The sequence below is a fragment of the Panulirus ornatus genome, chromosome 5 (assembly GCF_036320965.1).
Source record: "Panulirus ornatus isolate Po-2019 chromosome 5, ASM3632096v1, whole genome shotgun sequence".
Classification (NCBI taxonomy): domain Eukaryota; kingdom Metazoa; phylum Arthropoda; class Malacostraca; order Decapoda; family Palinuridae; genus Panulirus; species Panulirus ornatus.
The window spans coordinates 40177663-40197162 of NC_092228.1; the positions used below are offsets into that span (position 1 = coordinate 40177663).

At 37.3% G+C, this 19500-nt stretch overlaps 2 protein-coding genes across 3 annotated transcripts in view; one reads left to right on the plus strand and one right to left on the minus strand.

Annotated features, from left to right (window-relative positions):
- Window positions 1-19500, plus strand: part of Itpr (Inositol 1,4,5,-trisphosphate receptor) — a 266291-nt gene that overhangs the window by 183333 nt on the left and 63458 nt on the right. The window contains exons 37-38 of the mRNA XM_071662011.1: window positions 4677-4718; window positions 15737-15930. Coding sequence (XP_071518112.1) covers window positions 4677-4718; window positions 15737-15930 — 236 coding nt within the window. The remainder of the gene's footprint in view (window positions 1-4676; window positions 4719-15736; window positions 15931-19500) is intronic.
- Window positions 1-19500, minus strand: part of LOC139748689 (prolyl endopeptidase) — a 245071-nt gene that overhangs the window by 118444 nt on the left and 107127 nt on the right. The window lies entirely within an intron of this gene.

A 19500-nucleotide genomic window follows, 5' to 3' on the forward strand; every position in this document is an offset into this window, starting at 1 on the left:
TCAGAATGATATAAGCCATATTTAGTACATTGACTAGTTTAATTGTGTTGCCGTCAAAGGAGATGGGAGGAGTTTTGAGGAATTTTAGACAGAAACATCAAGAATATGGATTATGGCATTGAATGTAACTAAGTTTTATTTGCCTATATGTCTATCTATCTATATTTCTTATGCCTGTTCCCAACTGGAACTCCACAAGGGGATGGCCACAACAATAGAGTTTCCATAACTAGTGAACTTCAGTGCTGCTTCTTAGCCTTTAGTGCCCCACACTTAACAGGACATTGGCAGAGGGCAACTCTAATGCAGAGTTTGCAGAGGTTCCCACCTAATGTTCTTATTGACTACTCCCTAATGCTCCGAGCCTAATGTTTCTACCTAATGCTCCCACCTAAATGTACTTACCAACTACTTCTGTCTGTTGCTCCTACCATTTTGCCAAAGGCAAGGCTAGCGCGTTGAGCTTGCCACAGGAAAATCAAAGAGTTATGAAGAATGAGCTGTGTGAGTTGAGTGTTAGTAAGTGTTATGTATGACAAGGAGACATTGGATGTTTGTAGACAGAATGCTTGTAGGCCATATATTGGTGAAGCAGGATGAAAAGATAGCTATCTCGGTCATAGTAGTGCAGCTTGACGATGACTAAAGTGCTGGCTTAATACATGACAGTCACTAACCCTCCCAATACCCAGATGATTAGTACTGGTAATATACCTCCCTGGTCATTGGCTGCTTATGAACTAATACCTACATATAGATAGAATACATTAATGGAGAATACATTAATGGTATATTTATGTACAACTTGTTTATTGTATTTTTCTTACTGTCTTGAAGTAAAGTACTTCATCATTACAGGAGGGATACCTGTGATAGAATCTGCAATTTCTGGTTGAAAGTACAGTAATGCACAAAACAAACCTTGGGTAACACCTTTTCATAATTCATGACAATGGTTTTGACAGGGTTAAATGTTGAGTACAGTTTTGAGATGGTATGCTTCTGCTGAGAAATGTTGTGTTGAATGTAAGAAAGATTGTATGTGAGTGAAGTGGATTTGGAATGTTGAAAAGTAACATCAACAGTGAGGTGATAATGCAAGTGATTTTTTTTAAGAAGGGTCATTATGCAGACATGTGCAAATATGTTTAAAGACCATGTTTTTTTTTGAGGAGACTCTTACTATAACCTGGACAGGTGAATAGTTCAAAAGACTTTTAAGAGACAGAAATATAAGCCTCCTTAAACTGATGAATTATTTGTGTTATTGTGTATGTTACGTATAAAGATAGTAAATGCAAGGAAGGTAATTGAAGCTTTCCTATTGACAGTAGATATATTTTACAGCTCGCAAACATAACATATCCATCCCAGTTGACTTGGAGGCTCAAGTGGTAAGCATGTCTCAGCGCACCACTAGTATCATGACACGCACAGCCTCGAAGTGGAGTAATCGAGCCACACGACGTGATGCCTCATCCTCTTCTGTAAGTTTTGAAATCAGTGTTTTTAATCACCCACACTGGCAGACATTATTCTTGGTTAACACACAGTCAGGTTATTATTGGAGTCAGTAAGGTGATTCTGAGGTTGGAATGTTTAAGGTTTGTAAAGCTAAGGGCTGAGGCACGTAGGAAATAAACTTTTTTTTTTTTTTTTGCTTTGTCGCTGTCTCCCGCGTTTGCGAGGTAGCGCAAGGAAACAGACGAAAGAAATGGCCCAACCCACTCCCATACACATGTATATACATACATCCACACACGCAAAATATACATACCTACACAGCTTTCCATGGTTTACCCCAGACGCTTCACATGCCCCGATTTGATCCACTGACAGCACGTCAACCCCGGTATACCACATCTCTCCAATTCACTCTATTCCTTGCCCTCCTTTCACCCTCCTGCATGTTCAGGCCCCGATCACACAAAATCTTTTTCACTCCATCTTTCCACCTCCGATTTGGTCTCCCTCTTCTCCTCGTTCCCTCCACCTCCGACACATATATCCTCTTGGTCAATCTTTCCTCACTCATTCTCTCCATGTGCCCAAACCATTTCAAAACACCCTCTTCTGCTCTCTCAACCACGCTCTTTTTATTTCCACACATCTCTCTTACCCTTACGTTACTTACTCGATCAAACCACCTCACACCACACATTGTCCTCAAACATCTCATTTCCAGCACATCCATCCTCCTGCGCACAACTCTATCCATAGCCCACGCCTCGCAACCATACAACATTGTTGGAACCACTATTCCTTCAAACATACTCATTTTTGCTTTCCGAGATAATGTTCTCGACTTCCACACATTCTTCAAGGCTCCCAGAATTTTCGCCCCCTCCCCCACCCTATGATCCACTTCCGCTTCCATGGTTCCATCCGCTGCCAGATCCACTCCCAGATATCTAAAACACTTCACTTCCTCCAGTTTTTCTCCATTCAAACTCACCTCCCAATTGACTTGACCCTCAACCCTACTGTACCTAATAACCTTGCTCTTATTCACATTTACTCTTAACATAGGTATATGATTTTGAGATTGATAAGACACTTTGAACAAGACAATTGATATATTTGTATTAATGGGAAGTTGTAGAAGGTAATAGAAACAGAGATAGAGCAGAACCAAAATGATGTGCAGTCCCAGAGTTATAGAAGTTGCATCTTAGTTATTATATGTGCCGGAGGTTAATGCACATTGCATTAGATTGAAGATTTTGAATGAGGTGAAAATATTTCATTGTAATATTTTTGTTAAGATTTGAATTTAAAGGTGGTCTCTGTAACAATGACTTTTTTCCTCAGTTTATAAAGAAATAAGTATTATAATTGTTTCCTTTTAAGGAAATATTCTGAATATTATCTTCATCGTGCTTTTGTGCTGCTCATCCAGCTTTATGTGAATCACTTTATTTGTGTACATGGATTCTCTTGTAGGTGTCTGAAATTTTGCGCGAGTGATCCTTGAGGGTAAGGACTGTTACAACTTTAGCATCAGTTCAAAATGTCACACATCAGTATATGTACTATACTGCCATTGCAAACTTTAGTAGAGTCAGTTCAAAATGTCTCATATCAGCACATATATTGTACTGGCATTGCAAACTTTAGTATTCAAATTTTTTAATTATGGTGATTTGGTGAGGGTATTCTTATTTGTCCTTGACTATGTTCAGGAGTCAAGTCGTGCATCCCCATAACCTTAAAGACATGTGCCCCAGACCTTCATTTTTGGTATTTGACTTTGCTTGATCATGTTGGAGTGTCTGATTAAATTTGTTAGATGAAGGGAAATCCAGTTTGGTACTTCTGTCTATGCTATTGCCCTGAATTGTAGTTTTATAACTGTAGCTTTGGTAATCAGGTTGGACTTTATTTATAGAAGTATTTTATATATTTAAGGTACTTATTCACGTTAGAAAATGTACATTTAAAATGTTGGAAGTGTAAGTAAGCTGGTTATTGACCATCCCATTTGGAGCACTGTACAAGGCTTTTCAGGCAAATGTAGTGGTTTCAATAAGTTCATAAGTCTCAGTATGCACATTATGGTTACATCTGATAGGTAAATGTGTAGGAGGTGGCACTTAGCAGTAGGTGACTGGTAACCACCATTCAGGAAAGTGCTACTGCCTAAGTGTCAGAAAAGTTAGTGATGGTGACTCTGTGTCATTTGTCTTGTTCCACACTCTTGCCCAATTCACTGATTTTTGTTCATTTTGTTTCACATGTGGGTTGCTGGCACTCAGTCTACAAACTTACTTCTTGTATATCTCTAACACAACACTTAATACCACATAACACACAAAACCTTTCACTCTCCATTCCAGTTTTTCCTTCCTTTAAGAAAGAAAAGTAATGGTACAACTTCATCCAGAATCTTCAGTGCTGAATCAGTATAGTGCCTTAAGTCAAGGAGGGCAAGATGGTTTTCAGGGACCGACCAACTTCAAGTGACTGGAACTTACTCCGCTCTTCTAAACACAGCTCCCAGACCTGGCTCTTCCTCCATTAATTTTTGCCACATTTTCATTCTCAAATCCAACCCTCCCTCAGTAGAATGCCATCTCCTTACTTTTTTCCCTGATCTTGTCTCTGAAACATAAGTGTCTGGGGCTGCTGCTGCTTGCACTAACAGATATCTAACTTTAATCTCAACAATTGGTTTTGCTTCGGGGGCTTTGGCATCAGCAGTAATATACAAATATCCCATTGCTTGCCTTGTGGATCTTGGGTCTCGTAACTTTAATGACAGAGTTTGTAGTGTACATATGTATAAAAGTGTAATGTAAAAATTTAATTTTATGGATGGATGACTTTTTGACTTAATGACCTTCAGTAAGTACATGACTCGAGTTTCAGGTGTGCGAAGGTATGATAGGTCATACAAAAATGACTAACTTTACGGACCCCTGGTATTTAACAGCTTATTTATCAGTATACCAGTTATGTTTTATATTGTGATATGGTAGACATTAAATGGCTATTCTTTCTACAGGTCTTCATTTAAATGTTAGGTTACTTTGGTATGATATTTTTTTTCATTCATGAGTTTTGTTTTACAGAGTCATAAACCCGGGTATCTTTTGTCTTTTTGTTTATTATTGACAAATGCCTGTTTCATAAACTTTAGGGATAATAAAGACTGATTTTCTTGCATTTTCCTTTAGCTTTGCACTGACTTTATGTTCGAAGGAGATGAAGGAGACCAGGTGAGCTGAAAAATGAAGTAAACCATAATTTGCTTTGTTTTTGCCTTTTAGATGCAGTAGGTGTTGGAGGTTGTTGAACATTTCCTGTCCAGATGCTGCTAGCAGGTTTTATCTCGTTTAGAATTAGATTACATTGGTATCAGGTAGTCATGAAAAGAATCACCAGCTGAGATTTATTCAGATACTTTTGTAAGTACTTTGTATATTATTATACCTGAATTTTCTGCATTCTGTTGTGCATTTTTCACTGCATACATATTAATTTGTTATTTCTCTATTCTAAATACCCTCTTTAGCTGTAATATGATTACAACTATTTAGTACTTGTCATAGAATTTGATATCCCAGATTCACATGTAATGATCTAGGTCTGCTTTTAGGGATGAGACAGGAAATGTCTTTGCTCATTGTAAAACTACCTAGATATTGAATTCAGTTTTAAAAGTAACTATTTATTCCCTTTCCTTTGCTCTAGCTCTGTTTTCCTGTTCTTTTTCTTAATTTCAGATACTACTTTTAAAAAGTATGTTTCCTCAACTAGTTCTTTTACCGTACCTACTTCTTTTTTGTTAACCTTTTCCTACTTTGATTTTATGTATTTTCATCTGTTCAAGTTTCATGGCATATATCTTTCTACTTTTTGTTTCACTATTTCTCCTATATTTTGTTCAAACCCAGCTGTTGTGTACCTTCTTTAGCTTGTTTTCAAGTTTTTCAATACTTCAGACCTTTCTAGTTGTGCCACTTTTTCTCTTATGTCCTTATTATTATTGCTTTACTGATCCTAACATAATCACTGGACATGTCACTAAACACCTTGATAACGTATATGATTATCTTTGTGACTTCACCTTGTAGTTTTCTGTCTTTCAATTTCTGAAGTATTCCTTGGTTTCTGTCCCTCAGCCTTACAAATTTTTCCTGTTCAGCTCAAGGAATTTCTCTTGGTGGCCCATTTCTGGGTTGCTAACTAGCTCCAGTTGGCCCTGTGTTTTTAGTGTTTCTGATTTTAGTGATACATAGGACACTAGGTCTACCCCAAGGAATTGGTATTTCCTACCCTTTCCAGCCTGTGGAGTTAGGGACCCTACTTCTGTCAAAATCTATTCTCACAAAGGATGTTTGCCGGTGTATGCACCAAATCTACCCCTTGTAAATGGGCATAGAGTTACAATAATAAATAGAATAATGTATGCTAATTCTGTTGGTAGATATAAAGATGTATGCTTTTTTTTGTACGCTCTTTTCTTTCCAGATTTCTGTCAGGTGTATCAAGTTTACTGTCATGATTGTTCTTTTGATTCTTGATGTGATTCCTGTTTTCTTTATTCCTTTTATAATTTTGTATCTTTTGCTCTGTTTCTGCATCATTGTCAATATTATCTCCAATTCTAAAGCATTTCTAATGTTTCTAGCTGGTTAGTCTATAAGTTCATCTCTTCTGTTATTTCAGACTTGCATCCATCAAAAATGATCATTAATACATTCATTTATGAGGTTATAAATGACTCTGCCATTACTCATTTTTCACTTACCTTGTTCTGTTGTGTTCCATGCTAATGATTTAGAGGTCTTTCTATACTTTCCAGATTTTTTCATGTGTTCTAACTTATTTAACCCTTACAATAGTATGTATGGTTTTGTTTGTAAATTTGATGGTAACTATATCAGAGGAGTTCAGAAACTTAAGAATTTGTAATCAAATCATCTTTCTTTTGTTTCTTCTCTCATGGCTGCTGTGCATTTCTTGTAGTTTAGTTCCTTTACTTTAGGTACATTCTATGCTGCCTATCACTGGATCTTCTTGAAAAGATTAGTGTTTCAGATAGGGTGACCAAACTTATGATCAATATCCTAGTTTGAGTTCACTATGTAAATTATTTTTATATGTGTCTTGTCTATAAATTTGCTCCCATTTATATGGGATGGATTGGAAACAAACATCCTCTCAGTTCACTCATGCACATCCTCAATCTATATCCATTGAGCTACAATAAAACATGGACTTCCCTACAATTGTAGGTATCTCCTTTCTTCACAGTCTGAATATTACATTGACTTTATATGAGACAGGTATCCATTCTTACCATCACTTTCAATCACAAAACATTTCCTCTGAAATCTTCGTCAAAAATATCTCTAACGTTTATCACTACTACCATATTTGTCTGCCTTTTCATTTTACCTTAAGTTGTATAACTATTTATTTTCCTAAACATTGTACTGCCTGCAGTGTGGTCTACATGATATAGCTTCAAATGGAATCATCTTATTACACATTTATTTCTTTATTCTCTAATCTCCAATTTTTACTGTACTACATGGATTATCCATATCTCCTGCTTTTAATTTTCTTTCCCAGTCCTCATCTTCAAAAATCAAAATTTCACATCCCTAAACTAAGAGCCTAGACAAGCACTCCATCAAGCTTGCCTCCTGTACACTCTTCCTGTAAATTCTTTGTGTTCACCAGAGCTTTCAAAGCATCCCAAATGTTTCCTTCAGCTTGTCTTCAGCTTTATCCTTATCATCCTTATTAATTGTTACTTCCAAATGCTTAAACTCTTCCACAACTTTCATTTCATTATCTGTACATGTGATGTAATTTGATGGCCCAGTGCTTTCAAAAACTAGAATTTTAGTCTTACCTGAATTTGAATTCAGTGTCATCTTCCTCCTACTTCATAGATTCACCTAATAGAACATGATTATCCACTCAACAGTGTATTAACTTTTACTTTGTTCCACTGCTGTCCAACAGTATACCTGCATACCCTAACCTCACACTTACCTCACTTAATGCTTGATCCATAAAAGCACTTAATAAACATCATGACATTCTGTATCTATACGAAATCTATACGAAATCACTCACTTGCTCCTTCATTTACTATCACATGCACTGCTTCCATTATGATTGTTCTTCGCATTTCAAAGGCTTCCTTCTACACCATATAGAGTTAGGTCTTTCAAAGAAAAACCCAAAGGTTTTAAAGATATTTTCTATTGACTTTATTGTATGTCAGTTGTAAATCCACAAATGCTACACACAGCTTGATTTGTAGAATTCTCGATTACCCAGTGGAGTACAAAAATCTTGTCTATATACCTTAATTTCTTCCTAAATTCATCATATTCCTCACCCAGAACATCTTTCTCTTACACTTAGCAGTAGTCTTTGTAATAAAGTTGGTTTGCAGTGCTTCTTGTCATCTGTATACAGCTCAGTTATTAGGCACAAGTCCACTTTTCTTTGTATCAAAACATACTTTCCAGATCCATTCAACTACAGTTTCTTTCAAGTTCATTGCCACCTTACTTGTCACTCCAACTACTCCATAGTGTCATCCCTTTCTATATACCTGTTTCACACTCTCTTTATCCCTAATCCTATTTTACCTGTAGCAACCTCCCTTACCATTATTTCGAGATATTTCTCTAAGTACTTTCTCCATCATGTACAAACTTTATCCTTTGTTTTGGAGCAATTCTTAGATTTATACTTTCTCATTTCTTTCAAAGATCTCTTCTGCATCAGTTTACCTCCTTCCAAATTTGCCTGCTATTCTTCCTTACATTCTCATTCATTTGCCTTCTTAACAGTGCTCTTGATGTGGTGTTCTAATGTCAGATAGTGTTCTACAGTGTCCCAAAACTATGATTTGTCTTGTGTAAGTTGATAGTCATATCCTTATTTCTTTGTATTAGACCTTTATCACAATGCATTTTATCATCCATGTATCTAACCAATGCTGGAGCCTATCAAGTTGGTTTTGCTGATTGTTACAATCGTATAAGCCTTCATGATTTCAATATCATCTGTAAACATATTCAGATATGATTTTAGTCTTTCTAGCAGGTCATTTACACAGAATAAGAATTAATTGGCTCCAGGACTGATCCCAGCAGGACATCACTGGTACTTTGATCCAGTTTGAAAAGGCACCTCAGATATGCCTCCTGTGTTCCCTTCCACTTAGGTAGTTATCAATCTGCTGGAGTCCCTTTTGTAAGCCTACCTGAAAATCAAATCATTCTTACCAATCCTATGTACAAGACAGCATAGAAAGCCTTTTGGCAGGTTAAGAACACATATTCCACACACTTTTTTTTATCATTGTGTACACGGTTTATTATGCATGACCTCTTTCCTCGGGACTTATTCTGTCACTTTCATAGGTAGCTTCCCCTTTGCATTTGCTCTATGATTATCTTCTCCAGTGTTTAACAAACCATGGTGGTCAGAAATTCTGGCTTGTTATTCATTGAATTTTCTGTCTCCTTTCCTATGAGTAGATATGATGGCCTCTTCTGCTCCCAAATGTTATGGCTTCAGTGCTGGATATGAAAGAAAAAGCAGAACTACTTCACCCCAGTCACTGTATGCATAGATTCATCTTGCTTTTCCAAACAATATATGTTCAGAGTTTTGGCTGATGCAGATGAACATTAGCATTCTTTTGTTATGAAAGAAAGGTATTCATCCATCTCAGTGTAGTTACTATATAAGATATTTCTTAGCTAGTTAGCCAGGTATCTCATGATTTGGTTAATGAATTGAATTGGTTGAACTTGATTACCAAGACAGTCTTAGTTGGTGAGAATGAAAACTGTAGTTGTATGTCCAGTAGTGTTGATTAAAGTACTAAGATCCATTTTCATTGCAAGTGTTTTCTAAGTCTTGAGAAAGTTTATAGGCTTTCTTGTGATTGGCCACAATGTATGCATTTAGTAATGATGATGATAGATCCATAGGTAATGACTGTCCACACACTTTTGTAAATAAACTTGCCGAGTACATTGTAAAAACTTTCATTGAAATTGCTTTCTAATGCATTAGATTATATTAACTTTGCTTAGAAAAGCAAATGGATTTGTATCTAGCATTTATGGATCTGGAGAAGGCATATGATAGAGTTGATAGAGATGCTCTGTGGAAGGTGTTAAGAATATATGGTGTGGGAGGCAAGTTGTTAGAAGCAGTGAAAAGTTTTTATCGAAGATGTAAGACATGTGTATGTGTAGGAAGAGAGGAAAGTGATTGGTTCTCAGTGAATGTAGGTTTGCGGCAGGGGTGTGTGATGTCTCCATGGTTGTTTAATTTGTTTATGGATGGGGTTGTTAGGGAGGTGAATGCAAGAGTTTTGGAAAGAGGGGCAATTATGAAGTCTGTTGTGGATGAGAGAGCTTGGGAAGTGAGTCAGCTGTTGTTCGCTGATGATACAGCGCTGGTGGCTGATTCATGTGAGAAACTGCAAAAGCTGGTGACTGAGTTTGGTAAAGTGTGTGAAAGAAGAAAGTTCAGAGTAAATGTGAATAAGAGCAAGGTAATTAGGTACAGTAGGGTTGAGGGTCAAGTCAGTTGGGAGGTAAGTTTGAATGGAGAAAAACTGGAGGAAGTAAAGTGTTTTAGATATCTGGGAGTGGATCTGGCAGCGGATGGAACCATGGAAGCGGAAGTGGATCATAGGGTGGGGGAGGGGGCGAAAATCCTGGGAGCCTTGAAGAATGTGTGGAAGTCGAGAACATTATCTCGGAAAGCAAAAATGGGTATGTTTGAAGGAATAGTGGTTTCAACAATGTTGTATGGTTGCGAGGCGTGGGCTATGGATAGAGGTGTGCGCAGGAGGATGGATGTGCTGGAAATGAGATGTTTGAGGACAATGTGTGGTGTGAGGTGGTTTGATCGAGTTAGTAACGTAAGGGTAAGAGAGATGTGTGGAAATAAAAAGAAGCGTGGTTGAGAGAGCAGAAGAGGGTGTTTTGAAATGGTTTGGGCACATGGAGAGAATGAGTGAGGAAAGATTGACCAAGAGGATATATATGTCGGAGGTGGAGGGAACGAGGAGAAGTGGGAGACCAAATTGGAGGTGGAAAGATGGAGTGAAAAAGATTTTGTGTGATCGGGGCCTGAACATGCAGGAGGGTGAAAGGAGGGCAAGGAATAGAGTGAATTGGATCGATGTGGTATACCGGGGTTGACGTGCTGTCAGTGGATTGAATCAGGGCATGTGAAGCGTCTGGGGTAAACCATGGAAAGCTGTGTAGGTATGTATATTTGCGTGTGTGGACGTATGTATATACATGTGTATGGGGGTGGGTTGGGCCATTTCTTTCGTCTGTTTCCTTGTGCTACCTCGCAAATGCGGGAGACAGCGGAAAAAAAAAAAAGTGATGCCATTATGCCAGCTCACTAGATCATCTTGATGCACACCTCAACTCATCCCTAACCAATGTAACTCACTAACCAAGTCATAGGATGAATGACAAATTGTCTGAGAAGTTTCTTAGATGGCTATATGTTAAGTTGGATGAGGAACTTCCCATCTTCTCATAAAGCAGAGAATGTTGAGGCTAATTTGCCTCAGCCATAACAACACACTTTTTATTTAGAGAAGCCATTTGAAACCAGATAAATAGTGACTATGGGAGAACCTTCTCTTATATTTTTCATAACTCTGGTTCAGTCTCCATAGCATAGGGAGTGTAAGCAAACAGGTGTACCTGTTCTTAAAGAAGATGAGTAAAATACATTGGGCTATTGATGGGTATGGTTTAAGTCTGTTAGAGCAACAAAAAGAAAGTTTTTGAACGTGATGGTCAGGTTGTCAGTTTTTCAAGTTCATATCATTACAGAAGTATCTTGATTTTCATTATTTTCAGGATTGTATAAAGGTGCGTCACATGAATTGTTCCTTATTAGGATATTTTATTGGCATGGAGATTTAGAGCTGTTGAGAAGTCATGTATCTTTGTCACTGAGAGGCATAATCGTGAGAACTATATTTTTTGTCTAGTTCATCTTGCCAAGGTTAAGTTTGCTGCTCAAGGGACCTTGTTTCCTTTAATTATATTAGAATTAGGTGACTTGCAATTTTTCCAAAGGAAGGAACAGAGAAGGGGGCCGGGTGAGGATGTTTCCTCAGAGGCCCAGTCCTCTGTTCTTAACGCTACCTCGCTGACGTGGGAAATGGCGAATAGTATGAAAGAAAAAGAAAGGTGACTTGCAATTATTAGTATTATTATCATCATTTTCATTTTACTTTGTAGTTCTCTCCTGCGTTAACGAGGTAGCGCAAGGAAACAGACGAAAGAATGGCCCAACCCACCCACATTACACATGTATATACATACATGTCCACACACGCAAATATACATACCTATACATCTCAACGTATACATATATATACACACACAGACATATACATATATACACATGTACATAATTCATACTGTCTGCCTTTATTCATTCCCATCGCCACCCCGCCACACATGAAATAACAACCCCCTCCCCTCCGCATGTGCGCAAGGTAGCGCTAGGAAAAGACTACAAAGGCCAATTCGTTCACACTCAGTCTCTAGCTGTCATGTAATAATGCACCAAAACCACATATTTTTTATTTATTATACATAATGGCTGTTTCCCGCATCATTGAAGTAGTGCCAGGAAACAGATGAAGAATGGTCCATCCACTCACATACACATATATGTACATTAACACCCACATACACACATATATATCAGCAGGTACATTAACACCCACATACACACATATATATCAACATATACATACACATATGCAGACATACACATACATACACATGTACATATTCATACTTGCCTTCCTTCATCCATTCCTGTTGCTACCCTGCCCCACAAGAAAACAGCATCGCTATCCCCTGCTTTAGCAAAGTAGCACCAGGAAAACAGACAAAAAAGGCTACATTTGTTCACACTCAGACTACTGTCATGTGTAATGCACCAAAAGCACAGCTCCCTATCCACATCCACATTTTTAGATTTTTTTTTACATACATATTCGCCATTTCCTGCATTAGCGAGGTAGCGTTAAGAACAGAGGACTGAGCCTAAGTGGGAAAATCCTCACTTGGACCCCTTCTCTGTTCCTTCATATTTTTTCTTTTTATGCAAAGAACACTGATTACATTCTTGGTTTATTCTTAAGAATTTTATTTCCAGTAAGTTGTGGGCTCACATATATATTCTCAGCTACAGTCATTAATTCTTCAGGAAAGTGTATATTACATCCTCAGCAATAGATATTAAAACTACACAAAAGAGTATTTAGATTTGCTTGAAATGTGTTCTAACTATGCACATTTTTAAGTAAAAAGGCTTAGTGAATCAAAGTTGATGTAGTTAGTATGAGGTGAACATTTTCAAGTAAAAAAGTGTGAAATTTTGTTGGTGCAGTTTACAGTATTAGTTCTCTGTGAAGCAAAAGAAGAACTATTCTATTAATAGGCTCATGGTGCCAGCATTTATGTTCATGTGTATGTATGCTAATGCATACATATTTGCTTGTACATGCATGTCTATTCCTCAGTTAAGTTTGAGGTCAGAGTTCAGTTCTCATCCTGTTTGTGCTGTACAGTCATGGAAAATCATATGCAGATCATTATTGATGTGCAGTTCATTATCCCACTACATCACCCTAACCTACATTGCACACCTCAGAGGCAGATTTCATAATTGGAGATTACTCCTGTTTATCTTGTGTTTTCTATTGTAGAAGACAGTAAAGAACATTAAAAGAAATATATACAGCATTCATTTTCCCTTGAAATGAAATTCTGATAATGGTGTTGCTTACATTCCATAGGTTTACTAGAACAGCCAAATTATGGAATCATTGTCCTTGTAGATATCAGCCTTTTTCCATTGTCTCTGAAGAAGTTTTTCTTTTATTTAAGAATAGGTCATAGTAGTAGCAAAAGTTTTGCTACTCAGTAGTTGTTTTTTAGTGTTATCTTCAGATTTTTTAGTGATAGTTATATGTCTTGTTGAGATGTTTCTTTAAAGCTCAAGTTGAAATTTGGTATTAGAGTCTGATAATCTTGATTAGATTTATTTGCTAATAAAGCTTATTGTTGCTTTCAAATTGATAAAGTATTGTTAGATAGTGCCCCATTTTCTAGCTATTATGGCTGCATCCTCTGAAATTGCAATACATTATTTCACATTGTCAAGAGGTGGTAATTACTACTATGATGGCGGTGAGCATATGTGGTGTGTCTCATGGCTGTGTATATGCTGTGAAAATACTAACATGTAATGCATATGTTGATGGCAGATTTAACCCTTTGATATTGTAATTTTGGACATTTATATATGTAAGTTTGACTTAAATGTATTTCGGCCATCAGTTTTATAACTGGTACCTTTAATATGATAGAAAAGAAGAGTTTGTTTACAGTACATTATAATTGGTTTTCTATCAGGTTTTTATTGAGAATTACATTACTAGATTTATTGCATTGCTTTTACCAGACTCCCATTTCTTATTATGAAAGTGTTGCGTGATGTCCTATTATCAAAAATCATCTTTTTTTGTCATTATATTATTTTACTTCATTTGGATTAGAAGATACTGCAAATTTGATGTGTCCATTGCCAAAAGATCAGGTTTACTTATAAATAGAAAAAGCATTGGACTGTTTTCCCCAAGTGGTAGCATGTTGGACAGGTCAGTTGTTGATGTGTTGTTTAAGATATAGTTCTTAAATCTAGTAACTCCATATGCAAGTGTAATGCTTTGTGGGAAGTACATTTTTTCCATGTGGATAGACAGTGAGGAATCATTGGGAGATGAACCTTTTTTTACGATTTAGTAATTAAAGATGATTTTGAGTGTCTTCTTATTGCGTCAATTAAGTCTTTAAGAAATTCATTCTCTCAATCCTAGATATAAAAAGAGAATTGACTCTCTTGGCCAAGACTTTTCATATCATGCATGGAAATGGATTGATAACTGATGGAGGGAAACAGTTTTGATGAGTAGAGATTTTTCCCCACCGTGCTGGGTATCAGCTGTCAAATGGAGCTATTCCTTCCGCTTAACTGCTCCTTTTGCTGTCTTCATAGGGCAGTTCAGGAATGAGCTGATAGTTCTCAGTATGTTCATCCTGAAGGGCACACAAGTACACTAGAGCTACTGGTGGAGCTCTAATCCTTTCAGCCTGTAGATATTTCAGTCTTCTCATTTTGTGTCATATTTCTACTCATTAGATACGTTTGTCAGAGTTGCATGCTCTGGGTACACAGGGGCTGAAAGATTGATAGCTAATACCTAGACAAAGTGGAAATATGTCTCATAACCTAGATTTTTTGTAAACTCATCCATTAAAAACTAATATTGTTTGGAGCCTGTTCTTGAGTGTTTGCTGTGTTAATTGAAATGAAAATAATATCTTGAAACATAAGTTGCAAGTCTTTGTGTTTAAATAAACAAATATATAAGTAATTAAGTAGATTGTATTTACTTTCCTTCCTCTACCCCAAGACCCCACCTTATAAGGATACCACAAACAAAGGAGTACTGGGACAGGGATAAGAAAGTAACTGTACATTTATTTATTTACTTATATTTTTATATACATAAATAAATACCTGCATGCTAATATATATATATATATATATATATATATATATATATATATATATATATATATATATATATATATATATATATTGTTTGGAGCCTTTCCCTAATTATTTTATGTTGATGGAAATTAATGTAATAACTTTACATGCTGAAGATGTGTCTTTACATCAAATACGACTTTTTTATCTTTATGCATATTTTAAAGCTAATTTTCTTTGAAGAAAATTCTTAAATGTTTACTGTGTTAATGGAAATAATTCTAGTAAAGAAAAACTCATTGAGAAGAGACTGTCATACACATTGTCATTTTCTTTATTTAAACCTGTTAATTATCTTCCTTGCACATTTTATAATTACTTGATAAGGGAATTTGTATTAGCTGCCTCTGTATGATCTATCTACAGTCATAGAACGGCAGTGGAGAATAATGGGAAACTAACACTTTATTTTACTTTATTGTATTGAATGCTGTACTGCCCATTTACATTGAAATGATTGCTTGTTTACCAGCCCTTAATGGTGCACTTGCTAGAACACAATTTCTTGCTAGTTAGTACTGGAAGTAGTACAAAAAGGTTAAGTGTCAGCTAATGATATTTGTTTCCCTGGCAGCTTTCTGGAAGAATGGACCACCTGGTTATTGAACAAGATTTCAACTCTGTTGTGTCAGTTCTAGAGGCAGAGCTTCGCCCACTGGTTGCAGCAGAGCTCTCTGTCTTAGTAGACATACTTTACCAGCCACATAGGTTGTTCAGACCAGACAGTGAGGCTAGCATCAAATGCAAAAATGGTGGCTTTATTTCCAGGTAACAGATTCTTAGCTCTTGTTTACCATGTGTTAAAAGTTTATGAGTGGGAAGAAAGATAGAGATGTAGGAATAGAGGAAGAGCATGTTTAGAAGTGCAAATTAAGCTGCTGTATGTTTCATCACTGGGGTTACCTATTTCATTTTATGAAACTTGATTGTATTCTTTGACCTGTTGAAAAGTTGAATGGTGATATTTCAAGAACTGAAAATTAAGCCTTATAAGATTAACCCCATTTTATTCATATTTTCATAGAAATTATAGTTAGCCCTAGTTTGATATGCTTTATTTTGGGAATTTTGTGTTTTTATATCAGAGTCTTTAATTCCCAGTGTAATTTATTTTCATTACCTTTAAGTCTCTCAATTATATGAAAATCTTTTACTCCCTATTGTGGTTTATTTTTATCAACTTGGACCTACTTGAGGGGAGCGTATTTTGAATGGGGCTACCTGCATGCATACACATTAAGGCAAAATTTCTCTCCATCAATATCATTTTATTAAAAGATTATTGATAGAAATTTTAAGGTGTATTTCAGAGAACTGAATGAGAGAAATTTTAAGGTGTATTTCAGAGAACTGAATGAGCATGAAGTATATGTACAGGGCCCTATGCATTTGTGTATTCACGTAAAGGAATGATTTATATTAATTCTTTGTGGTATTTTGAAAGATAGTATATCTCTGGACAAAGGTAATTTTTTTATGAAACTTCAAATATCCATTTCACCTTTGTCCAGGTCTCCTTTTTAATTATAACATTTCTCCTAATCCTTTTAACTTTGTGTGTGTCTAACATGGGAAAAAGAATTATTTGGAAGACCTTTTGCTTAGACCATCTATAAGAAAAGATGTTCTGGAAGGAGGTAAATAAAGTGCGTAAGACAAGGGAGCAAATGGGAACTTCAGTGTAGGGCACAGATGGGGAGGTGATAACAAGTAGTGGTGATGTGAGAAGGAGATGGAGTGAGTATTTTGAAGGTTTGTTGAATGTGATGATAGAGTGGCAGATATAGGGTGTTTTGGTCGAGGTGGTGTGCAAAGTGAGAGGGTTAGGGAAAATGATTTGGTAAACAGAGAAGAGGTAGTAAAAGCTTTGCGGAAGATGAAAGCCGGCAAGGCAGCAGGTTTGGATGGTATTGCAGTGGAATTTATTAAAAAAGGGGGTGACTGTATTGTTGAGTGGTTGGTAAGGTTATTTAATGTATGTATGACTCATGGTGAGGTGCCTGAGGATTGGCGGAATGCGTGCATAGTGCCATTGTACAAAGGCAAAGGGGATAAGAGTGAGTGCTCAAATTACAGAGGTATAAGTTTATTGAGTATTCCTGGTAAATTATATGGGAGGGTATTGATTGAGAGGGTGAAGGCATGTACAGAGCATCAGATTGGGGAAGAGCAGTGTGGTTTCAGAAGTGGTAGAGGATGTGTGGATCAGGTGTTTGCTTTGAAGAATGTATGTGAGAAATACTTAGAAAAGCAAATGGATTTGTATGAAGCATTTATGGATCTGGAGAAGGCATATGATAGAGTTGATAGAGATGCTCTGTGGAAGGTATTAAGAATATATGGTGTGGGAGGCAAATTGTTTGAAGCAGTGAAATATTTTTATCGAGGATGTAAGGCATGTGTACGTGTAGGAAGAGAGGAAAGTGATTGGTTCTCAGTGAATGTAGGTTTGCGGCAGGGGTGTGTGATGTCTCCATGGTTGTTTAATTTGTTTATGGATGGGGTTGTTAGGGAGGTGAATGCAAGAGTTTTGGAAAGAGGGGCAAGTATGAAGTCTGTTGTGGATGAGAGAGCTTGGGAAGTGAGTCAGTTGTTGTTCGCTGATGATACAGCGATGGTGGCTGATTCATGTGAGAAACTGCAAAAGCTGGTGACTGTGTTTGGTAAAGTGTGTGAAAGAAGAAAGTTAAGAGTAAATGTGAATAAGAGCAAGGTTATTAGGTACAGTAGGGTTGAGGGTCAAGTCAATTGGGAGGTAAGTTTGAATGGAGAAAAACTGGAGGAAGTAAAGTGTTTTAGATATCTGGGAGTGGATCTGGCAGCGGATGGAACCATGGAAGCGGAAGTGAATCATAGGGTGGGGGAGGGGGCGAAAATCCTGGGAGCCTTGAAGAATGTGTGGAAGTCGAGAACATTATCTCGGAAAGCAAAAATGGGTATGTTTGAAGGAATAGTGGTTCCAACAATGTTGTATGGTTGTGAGGTGTGGGCTATGGATAGAGTTGTGCGCAGGAGGGTGGATGTGCTGGAAATGAGATGTTTGAGGAAAATGTGTGGTGTGAGGTGGTTTGATCGAGTAAGTAATGTAAGGGTAAGAGAGATGTGTGGAAATACAAAGAGCGTGGTTGAGAGAGCAGAAGAGGGTGTTTTGAAATGGTTTGGGCACATGGAGAGAATGAGTGAGGAAAGATTGACCAAGAGGATATATGTGTCGGAGGTGGAGGGAACGAGGAGGAGTGGGAGACCAAATTGGAGGTGGAAAGATGGAGTGAAAAAGATTTTGTGTGATTGGGGCCTGAACATGCAGGAGGGTGAAAGGAGGGCAAGGAATAGAGTGAATTGGATCGATGTGGTATACTGGGGTTGATGTGCTGTCAGTGGATTGAATCAGGGCATGTGAAGCGTCTGGGGTAAACCATGGAAAGTTGTGTGGGGCCTGGATGTGGAAAGGGAGCTGTGGTTTCGGGCATTATTGCATGACAGCTAGAGACTGAGTGTGAACGAATGGGGCCTTTGTTGTCTTTTCCTAGTGCTACACCGCACACATGAGGGGGGAGGGGGATGGTATTCCATGTGTGGCGAGGTGGCGATGGGAATGAATAAAGGCAGACAGTGTGAATTGTGTGCATGGGTATATATGTATGTGTCTGTGTGTGTATATATATGTGTACATTGAGATGTATAGGTATGTATATTTGCGTGTGTGGATGTGTATGTATATACATTGTGTATAGGGGTGGGTTGGGCCATTTCTTTCGTCTGTTTCCTTGCGCTACCTCGCAAACGCGGGAGACAGCGACAAAGCAAAATAGAATAAAAAAATAATAAGAAAAGAGAATTGGGATATGCCTCCCACCTGTCCTGCCTTCTTTGATAGCCTTAGACTTGTCATAGAATTACATTTGGACGTAAATAGTGGCCACATGGCTTTTTGATCCAAATGGCCCAAGTGTGCAGCTTGCAACAAAAGGAAATTTGCCTTATGGAGAAGGCCTATTAAGGTAGGTTGCTTGGCAGCTAGTTATAAGAATGTAATTGTTTTAAAGAGTATCATTGGAACAAATTATAATGCTGTTACTTGGCTGACAAGAAGCAGTACATGGCATCTAATTCCTGTCTTACTGTTTCAGTGTGAAAATCTATTCCATTAGAAATTCTTTTACTCTTTCAAGAGAGAAATTGATGTCAGTCATATAAGATCTCTTGACACACTTACTCTATTTATTGTGATAAGATATGATGAATGCTTAAGAAAAGAGGGTAGTTCAAGGCAAGGAGAACAGTAACTGTGTACGTTTTGATGAAAGTGTCTCCAATATGACTATGTGATTCACTCTG